Source organism: Homarus americanus, unplaced genomic scaffold, assembly GCF_018991925.1.
Source record: "Homarus americanus isolate GMGI-L3 unplaced genomic scaffold, GMGI_Hamer_2.0 scaffold50705, whole genome shotgun sequence".
Taxonomy (NCBI): domain Eukaryota; kingdom Metazoa; phylum Arthropoda; class Malacostraca; order Decapoda; family Nephropidae; genus Homarus; species Homarus americanus.
The window spans coordinates 255,761-268,252 of NW_024756463.1; the positions used below are offsets into that span (position 1 = coordinate 255,761).

The following is a 12,492-nucleotide window of genomic DNA, read 5'->3' on the forward strand; positions in this document are numbered from 1 at the left end:
GGCAGGTGCGGGACAGCTGGCACTCTTGATTGTTAAAGAGGCTGGGCTTCTCGCCAGGAGGGAGGGCTCACGTGAGGCACAGATGAAATAATGGGGGTCATGTCCAGAGACTGACGACTTGAAAAGCGTTCTCAGGAGACAGGGTCATTCTTGCACAAAACGGCTGGGAGGAGGATACCTAATGCTCTCGGCGCCGTTAAACAAGAAAAATCTGTTTCTATAAAATTTAGTTTCCCAGGAAGCCTAGCCAGAGAAAACATAAACCCTCGAACCGATTAGTGATGAAGAGTATAAAAGTTTAAAAGTAAAAGTAACTCAGTGCGAGGTTTAGTCCCACAAACAACCGGGATGACGTCATTTCCCGGGAGGCCACCAGTGCGGGTCACATCCAACAGAACAAGCCCTCGTGACTGACTATAGTTAATAAATAACAATACACAAGAGTTGAAAGAGATATACTCGATACAACTTGGTGAAATAAATTGCTCATTGAGTCATAGCTCCTAGAATGTAATCCTTCGTGCCACTTTACACTTCATCCTCTTGGCTAAGGCTGACACAAAGATTTTTAGGAAAATAGAACGAGATGAGGATTGTGACATGCTGCAGGAGGACCTGGATGGGATCAGGGGATGGACTGAGAAGTGGATGCTGAACTTTCACCCAGAAAAAAGTAAATACATGAGGATAGGAAGAACAAAAGTTGCTGACCATGGATATCACATGTACACCACGATCAAGAAGACCACTGTAGAAAAGGATATAGAGGTAGTCATCGATGATAAGCTGACGTGTTCTGACCATCTAGCTGAGAAAATCAACAAGGCTAATAAAATAGTGGGCATTATTAGAAGAACTTTTGTTCATCTGGATGCACCTATATTCAAGGCTCTGTACACTGCTCTGGTTAAGCCACACCTTGAGTATGCTAATCAAGTTTGGTGCCCATATCTCATTGAGGATATTGAAGCAGTAGAGAATGTACAGAGGAGGGCTACCAAATTAGTACCACAGATCAAGGATTTATCTTATGAGGAAAGACTAAGGAAATTACAGTTACCGACACAAGCTTACAGAAAATCTCGTGGGGACCAAGTGGAAACATACAAGATAGTGTGTGGCATATATGACCAGGCATGTACAGCAGGAATGTTCCAGATGAGGGAGGCTGACACTACCCGGGGGAACTCAAAGAAGATCTACAAAACAAGAGCGAGGCTAAATCTCAGAAGACACTCGTTCACGAGTAGGGTTGTCAACAACTGGAATGGGTTTGTAGTGGACGTCTCCCCTACAAACTGCGTATCGCATTCCAATGTGCCGCCTCCCCTAGCAACCAAGCGAGAGCTGTCCCCAGATGTTACCGTATCTTAGCAACGGAACTATTCACCGGCTACTTCTCGGGTTTTCCCACATGACTCATAGCGGCTGCTGCGGGGTATATAAGCTCTGTCTCTCCATTGAGAATGAGTCTGACCAATCTTCTTGAACAAGCAACACCTCCTCCTCTGCCGCTGCCTGGCGACCCTCGCATCTCCTCCGCCTGCCTGGCGGTCCTCGCTCCCGCCAGCGAGCATGTCCTTCTCTGAGCTTCCTCACCAACCAACTCTCATTCTGCCCATTTTCCTGAACATGCAACATCTCCTCCACCAAGCTCCACGCTGTTAACATTTCATTCAACCAAGAGGCCAGCAACAGGCAACATCTCTAACGAAGCTCCTGCACATCTACCTCCTTCAACACGCTACTCACCGCACGTCTCTACCAAGCAGCCCCTCACCACACAGCACCTCCAGCACCAGACTGTCTATCATATAACTTATATATTATACAAGAAAACCACATTAGAGTTTCCTTCCATCCTGAGTGCTAGACAACATTAATATCTCGATACCCCTACAGGTTACCTGAGTGGGTAGTGAATGTGGAGACGGTGGAAAAGTTTGAAACAAAATTAGATAAATACTGGAAAAATCAACAATAAGTATATAATTATAGGGCACAAATATCCGCCACACACAGCCACCGTCTGAGTAGAGAAGAGGCTATTGAGCTGGAGTCAGGCGTGAGCCTCCTCCAGGGGTCCGACTAATTACCCAAATGTAGCCGGAATGAAGTCAAATAATGGTCCTAGATGAATAAATCGGACTGCCAATCACTTCTCGACGAGTATTTGGTGTCAGAAAGTCACAAAAACTTGGAAAACTTACTTTAATCTGAGTTAATAGATCGCGTGCAAGACCAGAAACAATCCCGGATAACGACACTACACAAGTGGTGGGACACGCTTTACTCACGCTTCAGCCACATAAATGTAAGGTGATGACTAGTGGCAGGACGGAAGAAAGAAATTGTGGAACAACATATTACTTGATAAACGAAAATGAGCAACCAATTAAAGATTAAAAAGAAGGAGAAGGAATTAGGCGTGGTGAATGAAAGAACATTGGTGTAACAAAAGATAACACGAGAAAGTTTATACTGTATGGCAAACCAAATGATGCGCCTGCTCAAGCAATTATTCATCTATTAACAGAAAACTTAAGACGGTTGTGCAAGACCCTGAGATGGCCACATTAAGAGTACGCTGATGCATTATGTTGCCCTCACAAGTTGAAAGACAATCATGTAACTGAGGGTCCGACTAATTACCCAAATGTACCCAAATGTAGCCGCATAATGGTACTACATGAATAAATCGGACTGCCAATCACTTCTCGACTAGTATTTGATGTCACAAAAAAAAAATTGGAAAACTTAATTTAATCTGAGTTAATAGATCGCGTGCATGTACCTAACCTAACCCCACCTCGACTAGTATTTGGTGTCACGAAGTCACAAAAAATTGGTAAACTTAATTTAATCTGAGTTAATAGATCGAGTGCATGTACCTAACCTAACCCAACTCAGTTTAAATTAAGTTTTCCAATTTTTTGCGACTTTGTGACACCAAATATGAGTCGAGAGGTGGTTGGCAGTCAGATTTATTCATGTAGGACCATTATTTGACTTCATTGTGGCTACATTTGGGTAATTAGTCGGACCGTGTAACTGATGTTCAGGGGAGGCCAACGCAACTGATGCTTGAGCTGAAACACTTGACACATGAAGATCGTCTGAGGAGGAGACACACTGGGGGAAGGGGGGGGACTGAGATCCTCAGAACTAAGGAAGTGATATTTAATGAAGAGTTTGCCCACCATAGACACCATTTACTAAAACCAGATGTTAGAGACTTGCCTTCACGCTATAAGCTGACTCATCACACCTTCGCTTGAGGACTACTGACATTAGTTTGAACCAGTGTTGTATATACTGTATATATTAGGCTCAAAGAACGTATTTGCTGACTGAGCGAAAATAAACGACCACAAGGCATTGTGTATACAGAAAAATAACCAGGAAGTTAGATTTCACTATAGGTTAGGTTAGGTTAGAGGAATTTCTAGACCGTCCAGAAAGCATTGCGGCTATTGGGAAAAAATCCAGGACGCAAAATTCAGTTTTCTGGTTGTTTTGTTGTGTCCACACTACGTGGTTGGTTTTATTCGCTCAGTGAATGAATTCGTTTTCTGACCCTAACATATACAGTATAATGCCGAGTTACTTGATTTACATACATATATACACACACACACACATGTAGACGTAGGTATTTACTTGCGTAAACAGGATTGTCTCGGGCCTAAGGTACTGCCTCAAAGGGTAGAGCAAGGCTGCTCTTGTACACTAACAAACACATAATATCTCAGTCTCTTCTGTTGACCAGTTGGCGTAGAGAGGACGGGTCCGATGGGTGAGCACATGGCCAGTTAGTGTCGCTGGTTGGGGGAAAACACACTACTACACCCATGTCAAGAAAATTTTACAGAAATAAGGGAATCACTGAGTTTAAAAGCTCTCTAACTAGAAACAAGTCTTAACATTTTAACACTATACAGTCGAAAAAATTTCAAGTTATAACGTGATGCTTTCTACTGGTCTGCATGTTAGGCACTGTTGTAGTAGATTCCTCCCCTACAAGCGCCGTTTGTCGCTGAGTAACCGAACCTTCTCGAATTCCCCAGCCTACGCCTCCAGCGCCGCCTGACGGAGCGGGGGTCAACTATCAACCCACGCCTACCCTCGCCTTATAAGACCTGACACCTCTGTGACCACCCTCTTTTTCTACCCACGGCCACCAGCAAGCAACACCTCCTCCGCGCCAGCCTGGAGGCTCCCGCTCCCGCCGTCGACCTTGGCGTCCCTCAAGCTGCGTGTCCTCCTCTGGGCACCCTCACCAACCAGCTCTCTCTACTCAACGCTTGTTACCATGCTGCCTACCCAGCAACAAGCTGCATTGTACATCCAATACAATATGTATACAGTGAGCACATTGTGAGTTTCCTTTCTCCATCCCATCCTGAGTGCAAACCAATATACCATAACCCCACACTGTCTTATCCACCCGTTAAAGCTGTCACGTCACATCAGACCACCTGTGGGACATAAACTGTATGGAGGAGGTGGCCCCGGGCACTACTACCGCTTCACTTTAAGGTTCTTTATACCTAGTAGGTGGCGGCGACCTACAGTACATGTTGACAAATTGGTCGAGTCATCTTGATTTTGAACGTAATACACAGGCAAGCCTTATTATAAACAGACCCTCGCTATTGTTGAGAGAGAGGGGCTACTCGGCATCAGGGCTCCCACAAAGAAATACCTTCAATTCCCCAAACTAACGTAAAAATTTTCCGAGAATGAATAAGATTTCCCGAAAATAAAAATCTTAATTTAATTATTATTATGCAGCAGTAAATTAGTAAATTACTTGTAATGGAGAACCAGGGCCGGATTCAGGAGTGGGCAAAGTGGGCAGCTGCCCAGGGGCCTCCACATATTACAATATTTTATTTATTTGTTTATTCATTTGGATTATTTTTATTTCATTCTTTAAAATTCATGGGAATTTGTACACTATCAATAAATATACAGTTAATTAAAAATTTCTCAATGTTCTAATTTCCTCAATATAACTGTGTATGGCTTCAAAATTCTCCAAAGAAGTGTTCAAATTTCAAAAATTTCCCGGGGGGCTTACAGCGCCCCCCGGAACTCCCAGATGTTTAGGTTCGCTTCACTCGCCAGCCCACCCTCTTGGGTAGTTATAATGAGGGGGGCCCCCACAAAGATGCTGCCCATGGGCCTCCACAGGTCTAAATCCGGCACTGTGGAGAACTGTATTGTTTTAGAAAAAAAATGGCTCACATTAAGTCAAACCTTTATAATGAAAAATACATTATTTTGTAATAAGTATTTAATTCACTAACCACTGCTAAACTTAATGGTACAGGTATTGTAGTCTTTGGAAAAAATCCCCCATCGACACTCCGTTGAAATCAGCATATTCCTTTTCATAATAAAAAAAATTCCCGCAATTTCCCAAAAAATTTCCATTTCCCTAGAATTTTCCCTAAATCCACTCAAGTTTCCCGAACTACGAAATTTTCTCCAAAAGTGGGAGCCCTGCTCAGCATCCTACACACTTCCTTGGCTCACCTGTGTACAGTATGCTGGGGGGGAGAGGGGGTGGGTCACAGCAGGTCTTTACACTCAATACCACAACACAATCTTTAACAGACTTCAAACAACCACCAGCGTGTGGCTAAACAACAAAGTAAGCTGATACAAATGGACCCACCAGAGCTCAGGAAATTGGACAGACCAGCATCCTGTCATCATAAAATTAAAAGATGACGAGGTGGATCCCGCCACGAGGTCACTGGGATCTGACCTTCAAGTAATAAACATCACCAGGCAGCAGCAGTAATCAGGTCTTCTACCTACTCCTGGTCACTCTCCACACTGCTTACACTTCACATTCTGTGTTACAAGCTTAGAAAATATAGTGTTGGAATATTTATTGGTGTTTCTGTATCCTTTGAGTCCGACACACACACATTCTTTGCAATGTAGGATATCGTAAGAAAAAACGTGGTAACACGGGAACACTGCATGAGTTACGCAAGTACGGGGTATGTGTCACTCAAGAATAATCTGCATTCTCATTAAAAAGGAAATGTGTATCGTCCATGTGTGGCAGGTGGCCTGGAGGGCTGTCGGGTACCTTACACCACTAGACTGGACACATACTTAAATAAACCGAGTAAATTGTATATGGGTAAGTCAGTGATCACTGTGGGACTGAGATGTACCTATACAAACAATGTTGGGTCACCTGTCTTGCTAGGCCCCTGTCATGCTGGGACAACTGCCTCACATACCTTTTACATCCAGAAAAGCAGTCACTCATTCTTTTAAATTTTATTCTCGCAAAATCTTTTAAAATGGATAGTGATAAGATAAGAGTCAAGACATGATCACTTATAATACTTATGTAATTTTAATTATACCAATGACTGAACAAAAGCAGTGGTGAAGATGTGTTAACCCTATCAGGCAGTCAAGAGACCCTCATGTCATCATGTGCTGTGGGCATTAGCACTATTCTTTACAAGCTCTTATGATTTATATTACAACTACATAACATCCAAAGGTGGTACTGTAGCGTGAGGTCTGCAAAGATATCTTTAGTCTAACGTAACATAACAATGTAACGTAACCTAACCTACTTTACTTTTTTACTTTTGTCCTCTTCGCCATTGGGTGGTCGGTCACGTCTGTTATGCATTGTTGGCAAGTATACTGGGCATGAACTGGCTCCTGAATGTACCTGAACCTGCTCCAGTGTTGGGTCAAATCTGGTCTTGAAACAGATCACACTCGGTGCCGTCACAACACTCTCTGGTAGGTTGTTCCAAGAGTTCACAATTCTCACTTCGAAAAATTTTGCCCTCATAGTCAAAAGGCTACCAGAACCCCTCCCCTCTATTTAACTGCTCCTATAATTTTTGGTTAGTTGGTACCTATATCTTCCAAAAAGCATCTGGTTGCAGAAACCCGATAATGGGAAGCAAAGATGGCCGCTATGTGTCGTCAATGAAATTTTAAGAAGTATGTAACTTTTGAAACAGTTGACATACAAACATCTTTAAGGGATCAATTTTCACTAATTTGGGGATAAGAAATTCACTGGTGACATGTAGCAAATGTAATTGTAATTATGTAGGTCAGACAGGAAAAACACTGCAGCTCAGAATCAAACAACATAAGTATAATATCAGAACTGCATCTGAAAGCAGTGCCTTGTTCGTTCATGTTAGGAATAATAATCACCCCATTGCTTGGGAAAAAATCTTAGAAGTATTCAAATCATCTTGTGTCACAGAAAGACTTCTGGTTGAAGCTAGTTTGATTAAGGAATTAAAATCAATAAACCTTAGTGATGGTCAGTTCAAAACTGATAATATGTTACATAAATTTATTTGTCAGTGGCCCAAGGTTAAAAATGCTTTGAAAACCTTTGATCTAGATGTATGATAGTTATTTTGTGGGTCCCTTTTTTCTGACCTGACTTGGCTAGTCACGTCACCACCCTTCTCTTAAGCTCCTCTACGTGTGTGTTGGTGTGGGGATTAGTGGATGTCATCATTTTGACCTGACCTCATGTTTTTAGGTCACCCTGTATATTTAAGCCTCTCTCTGTCCATGTAATCCAGTTGCCTCTGAAGATGTCTTGAATAAAGACGAAAGCTAAGGTACTCCGTTGTTTCCATTTTCCCGTGTGATTTATCTTTATCAAGATATATATATATATATATATATATATATATATATATATATATATATATATATATATATATATATATATATATATATATATATATATATATATATATATATATATATATATATATATATATATATATATATATATATATATATATATATATATATATATATATAGAGTACCGCGGAAAGTGAACAACAGAACATATGGGATTAATTCCAATAGAGACTGGCCCGACCCCCAAACTCCACTTTTTGACGACACAAAGCTATGTTGTAGTAAAAATATTATCTTAACTTTATGATGGTATGCACACACAATAAATATAGAAGAGGTTAGGTTAGGAACAATAAAGGTTAAGTTAGGAAAAATAAAGGTTAGGTTAGGAAAACTAAAGGTTAGGTTTAACACTTACGTTAGTAGAAGAGATGGGTTGGCATAAGGGGATGGAGGTTGGTTCCGAGGCAGAGGGCAGATTACTGGCCCTCAGGTGAATCACCACCACTAGGTGAATCACCATCACTCTCCATCATAGTTGTGAGGGCCTCCCTGACAAATCCCTCAAAGTCACCTTCACTGTCACTATCACTGGCTCTGGCTGGCTGTGGTGGGTTGCGGGCGAAGAACTCGATAATGCTTTTTTGACGGCTAGTGTTGATGTTGTCTTGATACACCTTGATGTATGGCTCCATAGCCTGCACCAGCCGGGTATGGAAGACTTCATAGCGGTCATCGTCATGGTCGTTGGAAAGGAAGAGCTTCAATTTCTCTGCACACTCGATGGCACCCTTAATATTACTACCGTATGTGTTAACTTGTGTTCTTCTGGGATTGACGCACCATTGTCCTCTTCACTGACGTGATCATCTTCCAACATCTCGTCGGCAGTCATTTCAGGATCTATGATCATCTCCAGGATGTCTTCGTTGGTGGTCTCGGAAAAGCCTTCAGCTGTAATACTGTGCGCAGCTTCTTTTGCAAGGTCCAATGCCACTGTCACAGACTGAACCTCACCAGTCACAGGTTGACTCCGCCTCTCACCTGGTATACCATGCAACACATGCCTCCATGTGTGACGAATCGTAGCTATAGACAGCTGATCCCATGCCTCCACCAAGAAGTCCACAGCTTGTTTGACGTTAAATTTTTTCCAAAACTGCTTAATGAGAACTTCTTGAATCACCACCTCTTGTTCCTCGTCCTTGTCGCTTTTGCTCTCGCTATCGGTGTCACCCAGGTTACGCAACTCATCCTTGGTGTTGGTACAGTCGTTCAGGAGCTTAAATTTTTTTGCAGAGTATGCAGCTTTCACATTGCAGATCAACTCCTGGTCCATGGGCTGGATTAATGACGTAGTGTTGGGAGGAAGGAAGACCACTTTTACGTCGGGGTGACGATCCATAAGTAGTGGCGAGTGTCCTGGTGCGTTGTCAAGGAGCAACAGAATGTTGAATGGAACATTCTGTTGCTCGCAGAATTTCTTCACGTCAGGAACGAAACAGTCACAAAGGGCCACAAACGGAGTACAGTATATATTTCTTTGCACACGAATAAAAATGTAACCCTCCCTCCCGGCCAGCAAATGTTATCCGCGGCCATTTTGAGAACCTAACACCCACGAATTTTAAGGGTATGCTGTACTCAAGACTGGATTGATTGAATAACTACAATTCAGATAAAATTTGCATTTCCAAATCTGAATATATTTTGAAAATCATAGGTTAATTTGTAATGATAAAGGTCATGAGGATTTAAAAAGTCTTTTGTACCAAAAACTGTGAGATGAGAGGTTGTGCACACCCGAGTATCTTTATGTTTATCTCGTGTATGGAAGGATTAAAATTGACCACCTTTAGAGAAAAGACAACAATTAAGAGAAAAGACAACACCTATGAAGTTATTGAACTTTTTATCTTTTAGAGGTTCTTGGTCATTTAGAAAGGTCAAAGGTTGCAGTAATTAAACATCCTTGTGTACAAGACTGAAGGGTAACACATCATACCAACAAAAAGAAAAAAATTTACACTAGTACAGTATTGTCATTTATTGGAACTTAGTTACAAAAGTCAAAGGTCCTGTACTGTACATTATACAGGCAATACTGTACTTCAAATTCTCAAAGTAAAAGATATACTGTACAGTAGTGTACTGTATCAAGAGAGGAGTAGATATTCATCATTCTCAACAGATTCTGAACAATTAAGCTCTAAACTTGATCACATTTATTACATTTTGGATATGAAAGGAAAGATCAAAAGTCAGGCATACCTGAACATTCTGCTCTGAATTTGGGAAAAGCTAAATATCACAGACATAACAGAATTACTGTATACACTGTAATATTTTGTGAATAATTTCTAAACAAAATAGGCTTACATGATACTGTACAATAAATGAAAAATATTGTTTTAAATTTTATATTGTAAAATTCAAATCAACAGAAGTATTAAATAATTAATAACTGTATCACAATTAAGGCACAGTCTTCCAGATCTAACAATACTGCTTTGCCAGGAGTGATATCACATTAAAGTTATGAGAAGCAACTCCTAAAATATCAAGATACACTATTGATTACCCCCTTAACTATGGAAAAAAAAAAAGTGTCAAAAATGTGTTCAACTACGGTTTTAAATTCATAAAGTGCAGTAGTGTTTAATTTTATGAAGATAAAATTTAACTATACTACCTGTATTCCTTAAACTATATCATACTAATTATAATTATGACTAAGTCGCTAATATGTTCCATCATGTATTCTTGTTAAAATATACAGTACTGTACGTGTACTCAAATACGTAAGTTGTGAAAAGCAACAGGAGTAAATAGGGATATATTTGATATGAAAGGGGAATGCTACAGCACAGCACATCTGTAACAGAAAGTGAACGGAGAATGTTTTTGCTTCTCATTCCAACTACCTGTACCCCGCACTTATAGCTGGAAAATACTTGAAACAGTGTAAGAATAAAAATTATTAATTATTCTGATTGCCACTATCTTCACTAATTACAGAGTGCAGTAATTCCTTACTGTTTTCAACCTTAGATTTTTTTAACCCACTCCTACACGCCCTCCCCTGCTCCAGTATGTGTTGGCTAGAATCAAGAATATCACAGCCATATCTCATTTTGTTTTCATTTATTCATTCTCGCTGTTGTAGCAGATATGTTTTGCGACAGTAAGTTGTTCCTGTTCTACAACAAAGCTAATATACTATATACCAAATAAAATTATGTCCCCCTATGTTTAACAAACTCCATATGAATTAATCAAATTTTGAACTATGATTAAATAGCTATACAGTATATGAGGACCACTTCAAAAGGTGAAAGTATATTCCATAGACCTGACAGCTCATTTGGGACAGCATGGATAGAGCACACTGCACTCCAAGCCTTCAATACAATACACAAGGAGGTACTGTAGTCTGAATGGCACTGCACATAGCTGCCTTCACTTCCCCAACTCAAAAGTTAGGTACCCTGTCAAGGCTGGGTGAACTGGGGATGCCATGGGCTTGAACCAGTGACTCCTAGGACAGGAGGCAAGCATCGCATCCATTTGGATGTTGCACCTTTGAAGAACTCTTAGATGTAGTCTAATTCTCCAGGGATATTAAACTGTTTGTTCAAGACTTCTTCCTCAATAAAAAATTTGTTTTTGCACCAACTTTTGATTGCGAAGATGTTGTCTGTCCAGCGATTACAGGCAACTTGGGCAATCTGTACAATATAATTTTCAATTTGTATTAAATACATACAAAATATTGGACAGTACCTAACTTGCTTATGTTATATAAAAATTTTGCTACTTCAAACATCATTTGTATACAAACTAGATAAAAAAATGCAGCTAAAACCATTAAATAAAAGCCAAATGAAAGTTCAACACAATCGCCATTTGTAGAGAAACTCCTTCCAGCAACTCATTAACAACACCCCCCTCCCCTACTCTCAAGCCATCCTTCCGCTCCCCCACTGAGTCATCTAACTTGTGCACAATGAAATGTTTATTCCATTTATGCTTTTGATCTTATGATAATTATTTCTTTGGTTTCTTTTTGCACAATATGTATGTAAGATGGTGTGCACATACTACATATAACTGAGTAAAAAAAATACAGCGTTACACATATCTCCCCGAAAATACGAGTTGAAAAATAACCATAACATAGCTCACAACTTTGCCTGGTAGCTTGGTGGTTACAGTGACGAGTCTAACTTGGTTACATGCCACCAACGATGTTAACAGATGCAAATGTGAAAAGAAATTTATCTGTAAATCTTCATTTATATCAGGTATTGTAGATTTAAAGATAAATGTTGCAAGTATGACATTAATAGATAGTAATGCCTGTAAGAGTTCAGAAATGGTTACTGCTTAGCTCAGAAGTGTTGGGAACCTACCTTATGAATGCGAATCATATCGGGTTATTATCACCAGTACAATACAGAAGATATAAATCCAGATACCTGTATTATAGTATTCACTTTAATTTTTGTTTTTATTAATTAAAAATTATAGTAATGTGCAAGTAAGCAATAACATATTTTTAATTCTGGAGTTGGGCTAGGTAGAACTTAGCCTACTGGAGACAGCAACTGGGGGGGATTTACTATAATATACGAGGTGCCGAGTGCGACAAGGTACCAAGCAACCCCCCCCCCTCCCCCCAATTCAGTTATAGTATTTGTACCCCCAACCTTTCCTCAATCTGCAGAAACACTAAATGTCCCGGTAGTGCAATATTTGTAAGGCTGAAAGCCTTATTAGTGAAGGTAGGTAAAAGTGCCTCTACAGTAGGTGATCTGCGCCTC

The 12,492-nt window shown here is 40.4% G+C and overlaps 1 protein-coding gene across 13 annotated transcripts in view; it reads right to left on the minus strand.

The window, feature by feature from the left end:
• Window positions 1–9,701: 9,701 nt before the first annotated feature.
• LOC121856853 (meiotic nuclear division protein 1 homolog) overlaps window positions 9,702–12,492 on the minus strand; it is a 40,890-nt gene continuing 38,099 nt past the window's right edge. For all 13 annotated transcript variants that reach the window (XM_042352613.1, XM_042352621.1, XM_042352622.1 and 10 more), the window contains one exon: window positions 9,702–11,397. In XM_042352613.1, the coding sequence (XP_042208547.1) occupies window positions 11,263–11,397 (135 nt within the window). In that variant the 3' untranslated portion in view covers window positions 9,702–11,262. The remainder of the gene's footprint in view (window positions 11,398–12,492) is intronic.